This window comes from Osmia bicornis, chromosome 12, assembly GCF_907164935.1.
Source record: "Osmia bicornis bicornis chromosome 12, iOsmBic2.1, whole genome shotgun sequence".
NCBI lineage: Eukaryota > Metazoa > Arthropoda > Insecta > Hymenoptera > Megachilidae > Osmia > Osmia bicornis.
Window position 1 is genome coordinate 5,135,970 of NC_060227.1, and position 20,203 is coordinate 5,156,172.

General features: G+C 43.6%; 1 protein-coding gene and 1 long non-coding RNA gene across 3 annotated transcripts in view; one reads left to right on the forward strand and one right to left on the reverse strand.

Moving 5' to 3' along the window:
* LOC114873981 (protein Tob1-like) overlaps positions 1-9,580 on the forward strand; it is a 66,182-nt gene extending 56,602 nt beyond the window's left edge. For both annotated transcript variants that reach the window (XM_029182812.2, XM_029182813.2), the window contains 2 exons: positions 3,345-4,284; positions 4,523-9,580. In XM_029182812.2, coding sequence (XP_029038645.1) covers positions 3,554-4,284; positions 4,523-5,159 — 1,368 coding nt within the window. In that variant the 5' untranslated portion in view covers positions 3,345-3,553 and the 3' untranslated portion in view covers positions 5,160-9,580. The remainder of the gene's footprint in view (positions 1-3,344; positions 4,285-4,522) is intronic.
* Positions 9,581-10,802: 1,222 nt separating this feature from the next.
* LOC123988373 lies at positions 10,803-19,766 on the reverse strand. Its single transcript, XR_006829958.1, has 2 exons — positions 17,810-19,766; positions 10,803-17,178 (listed from the first exon to the last, which is right to left on the reverse strand). It is a non-coding gene; the product is annotated as an uncharacterized LOC123988373 (long non-coding RNA).
* Positions 19,767-20,203: the final 437 nt, after the last annotated feature.

Consider the following 20,203-nt stretch of genomic DNA (forward strand, 5'->3'; position numbering starts at 1 on the left):
ATCCTATTTCGAATGTTTGTATCGTTGTTGACATTTTATGGCTGTCAGATGAATTGCTCGTGGAGAGGCGAACTACTTCGTGTTGGATTTATTTCAAAGTTCTTATTAGCCCGTTTCGATACGATCTAACTTGCGACCTACTTTAAGACGATTCCAATTTTAATCCTATTTTTAGATTAACTGCTCAGCGTAGTTCGAACCTAGTTTCAATCTATAGACTCAGTTCCCTTGTATCCGCACTTAGCGCTTAATTAGCTTCGTATCGAGTCTATTTGAGAAGCGTTTGATGATATTTCCTAACGACTTGCATTATTTAGTGACTTTTAAACAGAGACACCTTAGAAAATACCCAATTAATTATAGATATTTTCTGTATACAAAAAGGTTAATTTATTCTGTGTTGATTGGAGGTAAATCAGCAGCAGATTTAGATTAAATAATGCAAACTAAACTTTCCTGGGTAAACTAAACGACTGTAGGCAAAGCATATTAATACATAATACAGATTATATTACCACTTTGTCCGAAGTAATTTACATTACATAGGAAATCACAGTTTATCAGTAACGTAGATAAATGGGTTTGCATGATTTCGAAGGAAAAATACCAACCCTCTAATATCGTGAAATAACAAATTGACCAGAATTAGGTTAATAGGCTATTTCCGTGATTATCGTGCCGCCTTAATTGTTTCGCCCGGCGTTCTTTCTCATCCGTGGAATCGTTGAAAAATATGGCGTGAAAGAGATCCAAAAACACGACGATGCTTCGCAGTTACTCGACTCGCAAGGCCGTGTATTTTTAACTTGAGAACCTTCCGGCAACCCTGGCCGGGATCAATACCACCGGCAACCCCGTCGTAGTGTAGTACTACTGGAGGCAGAAAGGGTGCAGCGGGGTTAACCTACATATCCAGCTACGACTGGCGAGGTGCTCGTCGAGCGAACGAAAACATTTTTCTTTCGAGTTGATATGCCAGGAAAATGAGAGAAGTTTCGTAGCCTGACTACGAAACCAGGGTGTTTCTCTTCTCTCATAATATTTATACCCATTGCGCAGATGTTATCTTACCGAGGGAAACGCGTGGTAAAAGTGCAGAAACGCGAAAGCGTGCGCGGAAACGGAAACGGTGTCCAGGGCATTGTGTCACTGGCTTACATAAATCGTAGCTGGATAATTTACGCGTGTAGTCGCGTGTAGATCCTTCGCATAAATTTTAACGTCAATGTCAACCTAGCTACGAAATCCGTTCCCACGATGTACGATAACTTTGTTGGGAAGAATTGGCAAATGAAAATTTCCACTGAAAATCTTAGCAACCTCGTCGAAAAATCACTTATGTAGGGCTGTTTATTTCGCAATAGAATGGCTATGATCCGAGGATATAAATACATTTTTTATTCTGAAACCGCGAGGCAAGGGTGCGGATGTACCACGAAACAGCCGCAAAGGCAGCCAACAGTGGCGTAATTGAAAAATACCCGTGGCCTCCTGTTGTCTGCCGCAATGTTTCGTTGAGAGGGTGAGAGACAGAGGAACAAGGGGCAGGAAGAACGTTCCTCTCGTATCCCGTTACAAAATGGCTGCTGGTCCTGCGGTGGACTGCTCGGAAACTCGTTGCCTCCTTCCTACGTTGCTCCGGTCTTTTCTTAGAAGATTGTGGTGAAAGAAGGGAAAAAAAGAAGAAGAAATAGCGTCAGGATGGAATTGAGTTCCGAGAGACGGACTCTCGAAGGACATAGTCGAGAGGCTTGATGGTCGTCTCGGAATCTCCTCGAAGAGAGAAGAACGTAGACGATGTACGAAATAGAAGGGTGAGGGATGAAGAAGAATAGGTCGGGGGTGGTATAAAGGGAAGGCGAGTAAAGGGTGAGATAGAAAGAGAAACACGGAGGCGAGGAAAAAGAACAAAGGGGGTTGGAAGAGCAAAGAAAAGCCTTTCCCTCTCGATGTCGTTCGAGCTCGGAGAGCAACTTCCGCAATTGCTAGGAGAGAAACCGTTGTGGAAGATGGCCACTCTGAACCGCTAAGGGGCCAATCCTTTTTATTGACGTTCGTTTCACGGTAATCGCGCGAGAAGCTGAATATTCCAGGAGAATTCGACGCTGACACTTTTTTCGAATTGGACGAGAAGGGCAGTTTCACTTTCGCTCGATTTTCGGGAAACTTTTATACGCTCGTGCGAGCGGAAACGAGGATCCCAAGGATGCAGGATCTTGCGAGGGAGACGCTGCTGTTTCCATTCGATATTTTTGTTGGATTCGAATACAGGCGAGTTTGCTGCGAAACTTGGAAGCCGGTGGACTTTGATGAGATGGCTGATCGTCTAGACAGAACTCGTTGCACTTCAACAACGTTTGCGTTATTATTTTTGGCATGAATTTACGTTTGCAAATAGTTCCCGGGTATGAAGAAAGTTTCCGACTTCGCGATATGACTTAGTTGCGAGAGGTTCCTTTGCTGAAAGAAAATTCGAATCTGCCATTTGGTCCTCTGAAAACTTTTCCCTCTTCAAAAATGAAGTAAATCTTCTTAGTCTATCAAAGATATTACTTTTCATGCCTGAAGAGATAAATGAGTCGCTGTTGCTCTTTGATTGTCGCAACTTAATCGTAAGTGGTCTGTGTCATAAATAACGATAATAACGCTGTTTATGCCAAGTGCACTTTGAAACAGCCGACAAAAGACGATGAGACTGAAATTCGGTAGCCGCGACCTCATAGCCAATAAAACACTTTTAATCCCTTGTAGCAGGTCCAAGATTAAAATTCGCATCGCGTATAATGAAGCTACGAATTACAGGTCGTATAAAGGGGCGAGGGTTTTGATAAGAGCTTCTTTGTCGGGAGCAGAGAGGATAGCCGAGAAAGGCATTATTATACCGCGTGAAAACGGGAAGACCGATTGCCTCTGGTTCCACACCTTGAGGGGTTGAAACCCAAAGACGGCAGTCTCGAGTAACCGGAAGCGGCGTTCCGTTTCAATGCGCAGCCGATAACGCGGTAAAAGCGAATACCTTTCGAAGATACTCGCCCCCAAGCGTTCCCTCTTTTAATGCGATTTCGCACTCGATGCCAAAAACCCTTGAACGAACAATGATAACGCTCCCCCTTTGCGCGTGACTCGCGAATTTTTATCTGAAACGTTCTCCAGAACTTCTTTCGTGTAATGGTGATCGAGGTAATCAGGATTCTTCAATGATTTATTTCAATATGCATTTAATTAAATTTTATTAAATTTTGAAGTACATTATATGATCCGTTTACACTTCTACCCTGAAGATCTAAAAAGAAATTTGGCTAAAGATAATAGAGATCTAACAAGCAATTCCTTGTATGTTACAGATTTAACAATCAGAGGGTGGGTTTAACGAACGAGCAGCACCGTAGCCAAAGTTCCGAGCCACTGTCGACCCTGGTGTCGTCGAGTGGCTGATCGTCGAGTAACAGCGACGCGTTTGCAGCAAGACGGCCGATCGTGTGAACGTGCTGCATAATATTCCGCGGCTGCCACGTCCAGCAACAGCCCGAAGATTCTCCCAGCAAAGGCCAAGATGCACATCGAGGTGCAGGTGGCGCTCAACTTCGTGATATCGTACCTTTACAACAAACTGCCTCGTAGGCGGGTGAATATCTTCGGCGAGGAACTGGAGAAAGCGCTAAAGGACAAGTTTAAGGGTCACTGGTACCCAGAGAAACCGTTCAAAGGATCCGCATTCAGATGCCTGAAGACCGGCGACCCGGTGGATCCCGTGCTGGAACGAGCCGCGAAAGAGAGCGGTGTACCGATCCAGGATATCCTGGAGAACCTTCCGGCGGAATTGGCCGTCTGGGTGGATCCCGGCGAGGTGAGCTATCGCATCGGCGAGATGAACGCGGTGAAGATCCTCTACTCTGAGACTGGGGACCCTCACGACGACAGCTCGGCCGATCGCGAGGTGACCAAGACCTTCAATCCCGAGGCTCAGTGCTTCAGGCCCATCGAGGCTGTCGGCACGTCACTCGGAGGGCTCAGCCTGAGCCCCAAGTCCACCTCGCCGTTCCCCAGCTCGTTGGGCAGCAACACCAGCAACGGATCGTCCAACAACCAGCAGAACGGACACGGATCCGGTTCCTCGTCGGCACCCTCGCCGACACCCATCACCAGCTCGTTCAAGGGTTCGCCTAGTCCTGTGCCAGCTTTCATCCCACGCACCACCGCCCCGCTCACCTTCACCACCGCTACCTTCGCCCAGACCAAGTTTGGCAGCACCAAACTGAAAACCAGCAGCAAACGGGCGAACAGGTTAGTAATCGATTCCTTTCTAGAATTATGGAAATGGCGATTCCATGATTCCTCTTATTACATCTGAAGGCCCCAAATTCGAACTGCTGTATAAAGCGCTTAATTACCACCGTGCATACCCCATAATTCCCTGTGTATTCTCGTAACAAGCATAGTCGCGAAGCAACGTTAACCGCAAGAACAGAAGCAAAGCATCCACAAGCAGCAATTGAACCGCACGTAATCATGTTGCTTTCAGAATGTCTCCCACCGAGTTCTCGAACTACATTAAGCAGCGCGCCATGCAGCAACAGATCCACCATCACCATCATCACCAGCAGCACCAACAGCAGCAGCAGCAGCAGCAACAGCAACAGCAACAACAGCAGCAACAGCAAGCAGCCGCTGGTGGGTTACCAGTGTCGCAAAGATCTCCCCGCAGTCGCAGCCTGTCTCCTGGAAGCATAGTCGCCGGCGCTGGCCAACAACACACGGATCCGAGCGCGTACTTCTTCCAGCACGGTCCGACCGCGTATCATCCGCAGTTCCCTCATCGCAACATCTTCGACTCGTCCAGCCACGGCGGTTACCTGTCCGGCGATCTGTACACGGGCGCCAATTTCCCGTCGTCCTACCTCGATCCTACCACGATCACCGGTCATCAGTTCTACGCTGGCACCGTGAACGGAAGCAGCAACGCGGCCGGAAGCAACGGCAACTCGCAGACAGCCGGCAATCTCGGTCCGGTCGGTTCCACCGCGGCCAACAGCAACGTGAACGGTATCGGTCAGCAACAGGACAAGACCGCGCTGGTCGAAGGTCTGAATAACTTCGGCCTCGGTTCCGTCGCGCCGTATCCTGCTAGCCAGTACCAGCACCTGCTCGTAGCCAACTAACACCCCAAACGAGTGGAAACCGAGTGACTAACGCGGCTCGAGCCGCGTCTCATCCTCGGTGTTGCTTCGTCAGACAGGAGGAAGAAGAGAGACGGAGGCCTCCTTCCGCTCTCTCAAGCGTCGAGACATCGTCCAGAGTCTAGGTTCCGTACCCTGACCATACCTGATCCGCTTGCACCATCTGATCCGAAGGTTTCTTGCGCGTAGCTGACGATGCCGTCGATTCCTGCTCATCCATTAGTTCCCACTCTGTCTCTCTCTCCGAAGTTAACCAAATATCGTCGTCGCCACGGTAGCCCCAAGCCATCACCCTACGATCGATCATCGACGTCGTCGTCTCCGGCGATGCGCCAATCATTCGTCTAGCTGATTCGTTCGCTCCCGTTTTCTCGTACGAGAGGATCCTTTTCGTCCAGAGAGGATTCTCGTGGTGTTCAATCGGTCCATCGATTCACACCAGCGACGCGAAACGTCGGGGAGGAAGAGGAGCTTCACTTCGGCGAAGAGGAACGAGCAATTGCACCAGGTGGACGCGCGACGCGAGTTGATGAGAAAAACAGGGAGAGAGCGAATGAGAGAGCGAGAAAGACCGTGTGTTGGGTGCGCCTGTGTACCGATGCGTGCTTGCAAGACGTTTAGGAGAGGAGCCATGAGGCGGAACGAAGAGGAGGAGGGACTTTGACGCGACGGGACTCGCGAACACGAACGAGCGATCGACTAACGTAGAGCCGCGGTGTATACTAATGTTCGTCATTGAAAACCACCGACACGGACCCGGCGTTGCAACGGCGTTAGGCGTCCGTTCGACGGTATTAGAAAAAAAAAAAAAAATAATGGCTGCTCCTGTTGCGTTACAGTTACGTTAATCTAGAGCAGCCACTCGAGACGAGCACAGACAGAGTGAGAGGGAATGACACGGACCAACGTATCGGTTTCCAGAGTAACAAGTCGAACGAACACGCCGCGCGCCCACACCTGGGACACCTAAAACAGCCAAGAGAAACACAGACACGTGCACACGAAGTACGTAAAATTCCACACAAGCCCAGATTTCACACGCAACCGGACACACTCTCACCCACCATTTACCTGGCGACACACATTGTATACATAACGTACGTACATAACACGCACCCCCTGCTGATGGACGATCATCGGATACACGAGCAGGCCGGGGTGGACACTTTATCGCGCACGACTTCACCAACACGTACACAGATATTACCAACGCGTAATAATTTATTTTTTCACTGGTATAGTCGGAGAATTGATAATGAATATATCTGTAGAGCCTATGTATTATATTCAAGATATGCACTCACTTGGCGGGTTCTCGCGAAACGGTTAGGGACTACTTGTAGCCTCTGCCGATCCGTCGACGAACGAAAGAGAAAAGCAGCCGTTAGCCGGGAACGTTGACGACCGCTCGTGCATTCGTCTCGTTCGCGTCGAAATACGATACATATATATACCGGAGAACGACCAGGAGTATCGATACACGAAATAAAAGACCCAGTTACGTCTGTCTGTCCGTCGTGTTTTCTCCAACGATCGAGGAAAGGGACACGCAGCCGCTGGGCGAAGAATCCGGCGGAGGATTCATTGTCGATCGAGTCGCAGATGGTGCTCGCGGTTCCATACCGTTCGGAAAACTCGTCCTCGGTACGATTTTACATTTTATTTTTATAATAAATGCAGTAGAGCGTAGAGAGAGAGAGAAAGCAAAGGAGAAGGAGAGTAGAAAAGGAAACGAATGGCGGCATATTCGCGCCGAACGAGAAATACGGCTGAGTTGCGCGACAACTGCTCCCGACGAACCGGACTGCACGATTTCCCTTCGACGCGAGGGTCCGAGTGATTCTTCAGGGTTCTCCAGAATCATCGAGCAGCATTCTCGTGTCGTGGAAGTTGGTGACAACCGGTCGCGGCAGTCGAGGAACTTTCCTAATTCCGTGCTATCGGGGCTTTCCAGCTCGCTTTAATTTCTAGCTGTCTCATCGATCCTCTCTTGGCTCTGGAGAAGAGGTGACCGGCTGTCCAAACTTCCCTGTCGTAAGTTTCAATTCTGCCGAAAGTTCGGTAACGTTCGGAGATCGTTGGGATCGAGAACAAAGGGCCGAGGGCGTCTTAGGCGAACAAAGGTGTCGCGGTTAGCCGTGGGCAGCGCGCAACCAGCCAGGGATTTCCGTTCGCGAGATTAATTAGGTGATTACGTTATTAAGTCCTTCGTTGCCGTCCTCGACGGTCGAACTACGATTCCGATTCCTTGGATATTCGAAAGTGTCGCTGTGTTTCACGAGATCTTCGCGGAGTGCCAATGATGGGACGAATTTCATTTAGAAACAAATTTTTTACCTCTTAGTCGAATGAAATTAATTTTGAACTTAATTCAAAAGAAAATCCGCGCGTCTGAAAAAGCGATCAGTTTTCACTGATTAATCTCTAAATTCTCTTTTTTTTTTTTATTCGATCCTCGGCTTCTCGAATCGTATCCGTTCGTCGAGACGGACATCCGGTAGACAGCAACGATGGCGGAGGTGCCGCGAGCCGCGGGCCGGGCACTAGGTGCTAAAAGTATTAAAAAAGAAAAATACAAAAAAAAAGAAAACAGTGTTTAATCTTGTCGTCGTGGGACAAACGTACGGAATACGCGTGACAGGAAACTGTCGACCGGCTCGCGAGTAAAAACCACCGCCCTGTACAGCGAGGAAATACTCGGCATTCGTCGATCGATCGGCTCGGTTCAGCCGCGAGTCCTCTTCTCCTTAGACTAGTTTCTTACCTTAGCGTCACTTCTAAACGCGCCGAGCGTGTAGTATCATTTGAAGCGTGACGTTCTCATCGTTTTTTCGTACGAATTTTTGATATAGCCCGTTTTGTATACGAATGACGAGCAACTTCCGGTACCGTCGGTCGCGATCGACCGTCGTACCCGTCTGAATCGCGAGCGAAAGATCGACGAACACGCGAATTTCTTCACCAGAAGTGATTGATACTTTTATCTAAGCCTGTTAATCGAACTTGTACTAAGAATATTTCCTCTACAAAAAAAAAACTGTTCTTACTGCGGTCTACTAACGATGTTAATTATAAATGATCGATGTTAAACAGTCACTTCCTAGAAATTAATCTGGTGGACGAGCGAGCAAGTCGGCAGACGATGTTTCCGGTCGCGTGGGGGGGTGCTAAACAAGTTTTTAAACTGCGGAACTAATAAGGGTAGTAGAAAGGGGGGATGAGATCCGCGATGGAATAGAGGCGAGTGGTGAGAAGACGAGAGGAACAGTACCCTTTAGTAATATCTAAACTTAATTGTAACTATTAACGATACGTACGACTGTGGTAGCTATGCTAGTACCTGCTATTGTTAAAGAGAGAAAGAGAGGGAGAGAGAGAGCGAGGAAAGCACGTGAAAGAGAGAAAGTGAGGGAGAGGTAGAGAGCGAAAGAGAAGTCGAAAGAGTGATCGAGAGGATTTGGGAAATTTGTGGATTGATTTTAAACGAAACCAATGTCCATCCGTCGGAGTTTCGAGATCGTTAGATCGATCATCGTTGATTTCCTCGCGATAAAATATAACATTCGCGACGGTGAACGATGGAGAATTCGATCGCGGACAGCTTCGAGACGAGAAGGACGAGCATCGGAGAGGGAGAGACAACTCCTCGCGCCGATTATTTTTCTAATCTTTGTAATCGCCAACGAAAGAAAGGGTTTCTCGAGTACGGGAATTCTTTGAAAAATCCTCCGTTCGACCGGAAGAAGATCCTATTAGAGACGATTTGTCGCGTCGTGAATGGTGGTCCTAGCGTCTCGAGGCGACGCGACTCGCCGGGATAATCGATGATGCCGGAAAGGGTTGAGAGAGAGAGAGAGAGAGAGGAGGCAAGCGTTGCAATAAGTTGCGAATCAAATGTGGATCTCGGCTTGAGACGAGAGGCTCAGCTCAGCGAAGAATCAAACACACACATACACACACACACACACATAAAATTTACACATACGATGTATACTCTTTTTAGCAGAAGAGAAAATGGTGCGGGATTGAAATGGAAATCGGGAAGGAGGGGAGAAAAGACGGATGTAAAAAGGGATATATTGATAGAGCATACATTGAAGATATACAAAAGATAAACATATAGTATTATACGATTACAATACGATTGTAATGAAACACTTTGTAAGCCAGGAAACAAACAGAAAAAGAAAAAAGAAATTACGCATAGTTTTCCATAATCTGTAATGGATGTATTCGTTAACAAAAAAATGAAAAAAAGAAAAAAAACAGAAAAAGACGAGGGCGGGAAGTTAAGGTTTAATTACACGGGCACACACATACGTACACGTACACATACACGCCGTTCGAAGTAACTCGGGTACACGACACAAGAAGTAAAAGAAAAAGAACAAAAAAAAAAAAAAGAACATAATAAGATAATAACATGAAATAACGTGACGACGTAACAACGGTAATCTGTCTCTTTAAAGTATCATGTGTCTATAAACTATAGCGATCGATATTGTCTCTTTAACCGTAAATGGAGAAACAAGTAATCGTGGTAACGTAAATAATGTCATAGCGATAACCGAACACTGCAATATTAGATATAATATTATATTCATACATTTATGGGAGAGAATGATTGGTAAAAGGATGGACAGATGAAAGTTGTGCGCAGCTCTGATACGCGTTACGAAGAATCTAAAGAGGAAGGGGGAAAAAATAGGATCACGTATGAAATAAAAAGAAAATTATGGGAAAATGGTAGAGAAAATGGTTGCTGAATCGGCAAAAGGGAGATGAATTCCGAGTGTTCGTTTTCGCTGGTGAACGATCGAAAGGATGGAGAGAAAAACAAGGGGAACGGAAAACGACGTCGTCGCGCACGCGTGTCAGAGCGGAAGTGAACAGAAGAAACGCGTGAATGAGAGCAACCAGATGAGAGTAAGAGAGAACCGGGCACACGATCTCCAGGTACAGTTGAAAAGAGAAAGCCGTTTCACGCTAAAAAGCAGCAACAGAAGAGCAAAATAAAAACGACGCTGAAAAGGAAGAGAACAATATTAATATGCGTTTTGTGTATCGGACACACTCGAAGCCAACACACACATACATACACACACGACATACACGAAGGAACACAGAAGAAAGACCCAAAAAAAAAAAAAAATGAACCTATCGATTATTCTACCAAGTAATGAATTAACAAGAGGATGATCATTAGATTTGTAATTAATTACATATATATTTTTCAATACTTTAACTACTTACTGAATGTAAACTATATACATATAATTATATATTATATATATTATATATATATTATATATATACACACACGTACCGTATAGGGCTGTACCTCGGTTACAGCGTGGCGAAAGAAGGGGTTGATTCGTCGATTTCCCCGTCGCCGCGACAAAGAATGAAAAAAGAAGGAAAAGGGGTGAAAGATCGATAGTAGCAAACGACAGAAACAAGACGAACGAGGTGAAACGTCGTTTCGACCTTGTCGGGAAGCGGAAATCGACGGATCGATCCCCGATTGCGCGACTCGAGGGGTGGCGAAGAGTTCGCTCGAACGCCGTCCCTTGACATACGAACAGGAAGAGATCTACGCTAGACAAAGAAAGAAAGAAAACCAACCTTTTTGTACCCCACCCAAGTCACACTCTCGGTGTCGAAATGGTAAACAGACGAAAAGCAAAAAAAAAAAAAAGAAAAAAATAATTGCAAAACAAGCAACTATGTTACTCGTGTAAGTGCATCCTAAATGTAACTGTTACGAAATGCCCCTTCTCCGAAACCCCACCCCAGGCCCCAGTCTTCATCGTTTCGTACGTAGCAAGAGGGATGAAAAAGAGAAAGAGGTAAAAAATGAAAAATAAATGAAGCGGCAGAGCGATCAGATACCTATTGAAAGTGAGAGAAAGAATGTGTGCGTGGGTGTGTGTGTGTGAGGGGGTGAATTTTTTGAGTTGATGGATCGAGGCGGAGAAACGAAATTTCCGGAAACGAGGCTGACAGACCGCGTGGGTTCGATTCGTTTGTTCCATGAATTTTGAAGGGGTGAGAAATATTTGTCTCTGCACCCTTTCACGGCGTTGTTCTATTATTATTTTTCTTTTCTTTTTTTTTTTTTTATCAATTCTATTCGCTGACGATTTTCATGTCTTTTACATTTCTATACGTGTATACATGTTGTTCGTGAATGCGGTTTGACTGGTGTATGGGTGCGCAAGAGGTGAAAGAAAGAGTGCATAGGGCGAGAGGGATAAAATATGCGTGCGAGCAAAAGAAACAGCGAGACACTGTGCGCCTATATATGTATATCTGTATATAGGTACCTTTTTTCACCCGCTACCATTGTTTCCTTTATACTTCTTCTCCTGTGTTTTTTTCTTTTTTATTACTATTATTAGTGTTAATGTTATTATTATAATCGAGATGTATTTTCTGTTGGCTTTAGATTTTGTTCCTTTATTTTTGTACGAGAACCGTTTTACCTATTTTTTTTTTTTGCAATCGTGTGCGCATAAGTTAAGAATATATTTTTTTTTCTTTCTTACCATCGATCCACGAATATCTCGATCGTTGAATAACGATCGAGATATTCTTTAGTCTTTTTTAAGGTGATCCTTTTTCAATAATTTTATTTTTCTCCTTTTGTCTTCATTTTTCTTTTTTATAGTTTATTATTGTTGTTTTTCTTTTTTGTATGATATTTGATTATACCAGCGTGCATCGCGCCTCCAGATTAATATAATATATACTGCTATATTATTATATATATATATATATACACAATATACATATACATATATATATATTTTTGTTAATAATAACAGTGGTTTGGTAACCACTTTGTGAAGAAAATTGTGAAAAAATTGTGAAAAAAAGAAAACGTGAAGAGGAGAGCGAAGAACTGTGTCACGTTTTCAGTGTGTGTTGCTTAGTTAAAAGATGATAAACAAAAAAGACCAGGGTGAAGAGAGAGAAAATTAAGAAGGAAGCGTTTCTTAACAATTTTTCGAGGGTTCAGGTCGTTTCTTCGACCGGAAACAATAAATTCGAAAAGGAAATGAGGGATGAAAGCACTCGCACACACCACATACACATAACACACATAGACACACGAACGAGAGCAAACGAAGAAAAAAAAACAAATGTGTGAAACAAAAAATGAAACTCGCGTGTAATATACTTATAATATCATTTTGTAAATTATTTTTTGTATTTTTATATATATACGTATACATATATATAAATATCGAAGCATACGAGACAAAGCGGAACAGTGTTTTTGTGCGTACGAATCAGGTTCAGAAAAGATCAGGAGAGAGAGAGAGAGAGAGAGAGAGAGAAAGAAGAAAGTAGCGAGAGAGTATGTGAGAAATTCGTAAGGATAATTGTCGACGAGATAATACGCGAAGAAGGGAAATAATTTGGAATAAAACGGAAAAGATCAGGCGCGATTGCGAAAGAGATTGAAAGAACGCGCGAAAGAGTGTGACAGCGAGAGATAAGTGTGTAGTGTGGATGCGTGAAAGAGAGAAAGAAAAAATGAGCGCAAAATAAAAAAATCTCGTGACGCGATTGATAAATATAATTTGATGATACTTAAAATCGATCAAAAGTCGTCCTTGATAAATGCGCTTGTATGCAGCTTGTTCGTGATGGAACAAAAAGAAATAATAAAAAAAAAAAAAAGAAACGTGTACACACATACACACAATGCACACACGTAACACAATCTCTCATTGTAACATACACAGAGAACGGATCGCGTTGATTCGAACGAGTCCCGAGATGAAAATGGATTTTTCTGTTCCCTAATTATTTGTACCTTCGTATTTGTATTTCTGCAGCTTGTCAAATGCTTTGTTTATCACTACCGCTACTACTATTGTAATTACTATCATTAATTCTCTTATGATTACTACTACTTATTAATATTATTACTGCTAATGGATTTTCAATAATCGTAGCGTGTATCGACCTTGTTTTTTGTACCACTCTTTTACTTTGTTCTAAATAATTATAATTTTTTCTTTTCTGTGTGTGTATTCGCGTTGGAGAACGTGCTGAAAACAGTCGCGTTTTCGTTTTTCTTTCTTTTTTAATTTTACAATTAGATGTAGCGCGATCGCCTCCAAAGAGAACGATTGTGCGAGAACAATGGAAACCTCGCAAACAACAACCAGTTAAAGTCGTATTTAGTAGCCAGAAACAGCAGCAGCAGCAGCAGCAGCAGCAGCGTGTTGTTAGATTAATTATTAACGAAGAACACCGCCACGATCGAACGGCGCACTCTGTGTTCGGCGATGGTTGAGACCGGAAGCGGTTCGCCCTTCCGGCTGGTGTTCTTGATCGTCGAGGGGGTACACGTATCGAAAGAGAACGAAGGTATATCCAGATCTTTTATAATTTTATAGAAAAAAGAATCACAGTCGATTCTGGACGCGTGATAGTACCCAGGATTCCTAGAAAAAAAAAATATATATATATTAAATCGCAGGTTCTTTTTTAATAAAAAAAGAAGAAAAAAAGAGAGAGCAAGCTTTAGTCGAGCTTCGCGAGGCAGCTGGAATTCATTGGAAATTCCATCGACGATTAGTCGCGAGACGATGTTCGTAGACTGGTCGCCTCCTCGACGCGGGATCGATATTGTAGATCGATATTATAGATCGAGCGTGCGCCGTTTCTCGTGCTGTTTCGTGTCTCCATCCTTGTGTCGACGCGTGGTCTTTTCGTTAGCTGGCTGCGATGATCCGTCGAGAAGTTTCATGGAAAATTTCGTTTCACGCGTAATTATTGCGATGAGTAAAGGTGCGAATGACAAGAATAGAGAGGAAACGCGAGATAGAGAGCGCGCGCGAAAGTGAAGAACAAGATTAAAAAGAAATAAAATATGACACACCACCACGTTTCCTGCTCGCTTGTTTGTTTGCCTGCCTGCTTGCTTGCGTGAGCCGTGCGTGTGCGGTAAGGGAGGAAACTTTTCGTTTCTCGCGATGGTGTTCTTTCTTATTACATATAGTTTTCTCATGCAAGTACGGTGGACGAGGGTGGTGCCGATCAATCTCGCCGCATGGATCTCCCTCCCGTCGTTGCAACTTCAATTAATCAATTCGGTCTCTAGCGACTTTGGGCAGGCGTCAACGTTTCCATCGGATTTCCTCATTATTTTAATATCATTTATTTAACACAAAATAGGAGAATCCGCACCTACATATTTTCCTATGGGTCCTCCTTATTTTTTTCCAAACAAGTCAGAAATAATTAATTTTTTGGCTCACTTTGCGAAAAGAAAAATAATTGAGAAATTAGATAATCAATTCATGGAAATCCTGCCCGTAAATTGTAAGATCGCGAGCGATGATTAAGGGAAGGAGATCCAAGATGGTATCGGTGAGGTCAAGGGGAGGGCGCCTGGTATTAGTACACATTAGTTTCTTCGATAGAAGGCGCCCAATTAGTTGTTGGAATTTTGTAGTCTAGGCGATAATTCTCGATATAGTTCAATGTTGTCGAGTTTTTATTAGTTGAGCGAGCGAACGCGTGCGATCCTCGCCGGATACCGGAACAGGAAGCCAAGGTACGGCCAGAGACGAATGGAACGATGACACTTCGATCGTTCACGAGCTTCGAATCGATCTTCGAGTTGTGTGTATCACTTTATAGATTTAAGCTAAACGAGAAAGAATTCTTACCGGAAGTAGACGAAATGTATCTTGAATGTCGACGAGAAAATTTAAAAATACGTTTCTAGGTAATCGTTCTATGTTGAAAGAGTGTTTCGTTCGTAAGTGGGAAAATTAATCTTAAGAAAGCGAGAGATCACGACCGGAAGCCACGGAAACGATCGATCGAAGCCTCGTGAACGGATCTTCGAACCTCGATCGGTTTTCATCGCGAGAGATAGCAATTTTTTTTTTTTTTTCTCCACTTCTTGCGTACATTAATGGTTTCGTTGATAGTACAGATATACACTTAGCGATCTAGACTACGATCCAAACGTTTGTACGAACTGTAACATTATAGAAATTTTATACGGATTTAGTCTTAGCTTCGCACTGTCCTCCGAGGAAACAAGCAAGAAACTCAATTTGCATTTAAAGCGTTCGAGAAGTGGAAGAAATATAAAAGAAAATAATCAAAAGAAACTCTCGCGTTTGTTCGTTGCCGAAACTTCGTTGGAAATTTCTTTCTTAGAAATCGACGAAATTCTCGCAACGTGTAGGTAGGAGCGAAACGATCCATCGTAAGAACTAGACATACTGTCGGTAGCTGTCGATCGAACGGTGTACCACCGGCAGACTTCCGGTTTCCCACGAGACTTGGCGACTCGTCTTCGCGAATCGATGTGTGGTTAGCCGCGACGATATCGAGTGATTAAGTCCGTTCGAAGTGTCGACGATCGTCGGGACGTAATCTCGACCGAAACTGACACTTCCGTGCTGCGCCTCGATCAGCGCGCTACTTCCGATTCAACTCCCACGAACTCGACGAATCTCCGATTTCTTACCTCTCCGGCTCTCTCTCCCATCTCGACGATGGCTGTTTCTTTTCTCATTTTCGGTTGGAAGAATATACGAGAGGGAAAGAGAAACGGCGAGGCGAAGAAAACGACGGGAGAATATTATCCGATACGTTTCGGAGGAATCTTGATGATCGAGCCATATAAATGGAGGTACGCGGGATCGTGGGGTTGTTGACGGATAGAATGATAGGGGGAGAAAGAGGCGCGTCTCTGTTGCACTGTCGCTATCCACGACGTGTGAACGTTAGATGAAACCTTTATCTATATATTTGCCACGATATTCAATACGTGAATGAGTATATCTATTAAATAATATTGATATAAATACATAGAGACAGAGAGAGCGTGTAAGGGAGAGTGTGCGCGCGCGAACGACAGAGAGAGAAAGTATGGTAATATCATGAAATTATTATTCTTTGTTACTTCTTTATAATTAAAACAATAAAAAAGCTGCTGAATAAAAATGATGGAGAACGTTTTTTGTTTCGAACTCGAAGAATCATTTTATGCTCCTTACGTGGGAACATAACTGAATATAATTATTTTCTTTTCGAGCAACCATCGATTTGCTTATTTTCATCGTTACGGAAATGACGATTTTTTGCGGAAACAGTTGAATCGTGAATTATTCTCGATTCGAAGTCGAACGAAATCGGCGAGGGGAGAACGCATCGAGGAATTTATTCGCGTCCGGTTGAAACGTTCGCGACGATATCGCGACAGTATCGCATTAATTCAAGCGAGATCGAACCGTGATACACGTCTGCAAATGATATTTCGTTAGGACGCGATCGTTTGCCCGTGATATATTCGTCGAAATATTTTCTGCTCGATATTTATTCGCGACAGTGCGTTGGCTGTCGGTGAAAAACAGCGGAATTTCCAGTGAGACCCGCTAAAAAATATTTATCTCGAAGCTCGATTTGCTTGTTGATCGACGTGTTTTTTCATTCGTTTTAACTTATCGTTAGCAATTTCACCGGTTTCATAGTTTTTGTTTTTCGAGTTTCGCCGCTCGTAATTTTCTTGTCGCGTTGTTTCATTGAAAAATATGTATTGCGGGCAAGTATTCGATCGTTGATTTATAAAAATGATTTGACACTTTACCCTTTGCATTAGGGAGGTAACTCATTTCATTTTCTACATTTCTGTTTAAGTGGAAGAAATCTAAGCTAATCTATCAGAAGAATTCTTCAGGTCGCAAACACTTTTATGTAACAAGTACATGTAACCTTGAAACTGGAGAACGCCGATCAGATGCTAACTATGCATCTTTTGTGATCCTCGTCTATACGGTTTCCACCTCGTTGTGTTACATAAAACCAATTCCATCTCAATTGGATTTCTGCCCTCGAAGTTCACTACGTTAACCATGCAATTTCGTATCTTCTTCATTGTAGTCTTCTATTTTCCAAAGCGAAGCACACTGTTCCATGCCTTCTTCTTTCCATTCTTCGGAATTTCGAAGCTTTCCAATATCTATGCAACATTTTACATCGTTTCTATATCTATCGATCTGTCTACGAATTCATTTAAACGCGACGTTGCGAAACAAGACACAAATCGGCCGGGTGAAGGTATCGTAAGACGATCTAGGGACCAGGCTCTCGTTTTACACAGCTGCATCGATCGTTTTCGACCGGTGGATTAACGATTTCGAAAAGCGAACACGAGCCATCGCGGTGGAAAACCGTGCACCTGATGCCTCTACCGAATCTTCTTGTGTAAACTCTGCGAATTTTCAATACACTGATAAGTAATGATAAATTATAGAAAAGAAAATGAAATTTAGAAAATAGAATCCTGAAGGTAAATGTCGAAGAGCTGAGATTTGATTTAATCAAATTATGGTAAGTTATGTGAATGTCATGGAACTTAAGAAATTGCAATCTCAGAGATGCGAATCGGCAGAGCAGTAATAGTAGACCATAAATCGAGCACGTCACGACTGCCAATGGGAAATGAGCATGCAATTGCGAAGAGTGAAGTGCATGTGCATCATGCAGCGATGCATTGAGAGCGAGGTCGTTCAAGTGTCAACACATGAAACTGGCTTAACTTCAAATATTCTGATTCCAAATTTTTCATATCTTTTAAAAAAACAACTTACATCAAGCAGGACTGGATTAAGATTTCTGCGGCCCCAGGTCATCGAACCTTGGAGGACCCTTAGGTCGGAAATTGAAATTTCTTCTAAATAAATTAAATTCGATGATTTTATTTCCAATACAACGATCGGTTTTCCAAGAGAATTTCACAAAAGACGGTAGCGATAGTCGATGGAAGAGACAGCTCACTCTTCAATGTCAGTTTGTCGGAAAAATGTAAGGTCGACTGGAGAACGATGCATCGGATTTCCAGGCAGAACGAAGATAATTCGATTAGGATTCAGCGACCATGACCGAGTTTACGTTTGCACGTTATAATTGCCGATCGCATTATCGGGTGTCAGAAAATCTGCAGACCACGAATCGCGTGTCTCGTACGTGCTAATTCAATTTGCGAGACCTCATAGTAATTAGTGAGGAGAAAAGCTGATTTAGAACAGCTTTCCTCGTACGTTTAATGTAATCGAATTTCGCGAAGGTCCCTTCGAGCTTTGATGAATGGTCCGAATTAAAACTTGAAATGGAACATATTTCATCCTACTCCTGGGAATTCAGAGGGAACAATTAATGTGGAAAATCAATGGGAAATAATTTTAAAGAAATTTCTTTACATAACTCATTTAAAAAAGTTGGTTCAAATATTTTATTAGAATGATCTACAAATATCTTGAAGGATCAAAGTTTCGAGGAGAGTCTTTTCCGTATATGTAGTCACTGGCGAAACTGAAGGGAAACTAGGTGTCAGGTCGATCAATGATCCATCGATCAATATTTGCTCGACACCGAGCTGTGGGCCATCAGGTTCGTTTCCACTAAAGAGTTGACTGGACTTCACCGTTGTCCTATAGTACAATGGTAGTACTTTAACCGATAAGATCGTGTAGCTGCTGTTCGCCCGACTGCTTGATTAATTAGGAGACTTCGAGCGACACCATGCTATCTCGCCGTTTAATTAATCGATCACGGGTGTTCAGGATCGTCGTTGAATTAGGACGGCCATCCGTTTGGAAATCAGGAAGCGACGATGAATATTGGACAGAAAATTGACTTACAGAATTTTAGAACTTTAGAATTTTTAAATTTTAGAATCTTAGGATTTTAGAATCATAGAATGGTAAAAGGTCCAAGCCCACCTTAATCGAAACTTGATATATTACACATATGTAAATTTCTATACACATGCTCGATGGTTTGTAAAATTTCACGCATTATTATAGGATGATAGGTTACAAGGCCAAATGGGTGAAAATAAGTTAGCAAAAATGTTCAGCCTAATCTGTATTTCATCAGTGTTCCGTACCTAACGTATGGCACGTCTTACGTCACTGTGAAACTATCAAGCAACGTGTGTTGTGTTCAGTCTCGAAACGTGTGCGTGATTATGTTGCAAGACTGAAATGGATCAAGCCATGTGACCTTCTAGCTTGTTTTAATGTAACTCGTTTCTGACTAATGACCTAATTTCTTAATTACAATTAAAATTTTATCGATGCAACGCGAGTTCAGATACCGATACTATTAATATATTGAGTTTAAATCTACGGGGTATTTAGTATTCAAGTTTTTATTAAGTCTTGATATAAATCATATTTCTATTGTATTCTATTAATTAAGTATCTTGAGCCATAAATTATAAGCCATAAATTAAGTATTTTTAAAATTCGATCTTATAGTCATCTATACAGAAACGGTGGAAACTCTACGATAACTTAGCGCCTTTGTTTTCGTGGATCATGGGGTCCCAGACACCCCAAGATAATTTTAGGTCGGTATACAGGCAGCGCCAGCGATGCATCGGGGTCCCTGAAACCCCGAATGCCATAATACCGGTATACGGATAGTATACCTTTGGGGTTCTTGGAACCCCAAGATAATACCAGGTAAGTATACAGGCAATGCCAGTGATGCACCGGGGGGTCCCTGAAACCCCGGTTACTCTAATACCGGTATACAGGTAGTATAGCATCGGGGTCCCTGGAACCCCCTCATGCCATAATAACGGTATACGGATAGTATACCACCGGGGTCCCCGGAACCCCGGATGCCATAATACCGGTGTACGCGTAGTATACCTTCGGGGTCTCTGGAACCCCAAGACGATATCAGGTCGGTATACGGGCAACGCCAGCGATGCATCGGGGTTCTTGAAACCCCGAATGCCATATTACCGGTATACAGATAGTATACCATCGGGGTCCCTGGAACCCCAAGATGATATCAGGTCGGTATACAGGCAACGCCAGGGATGCATCGGGGTCCCTGAAACCCCGGATACCTTAATACTGGTATACAGATAGTATACCTTCGGGGTCCTTGGAACCCCGAGAAGATATCAGTGCAGTATATAAGCAACGCCAGCGATGCATCGGGGTCCCTGACACCCCGGATACCATAAT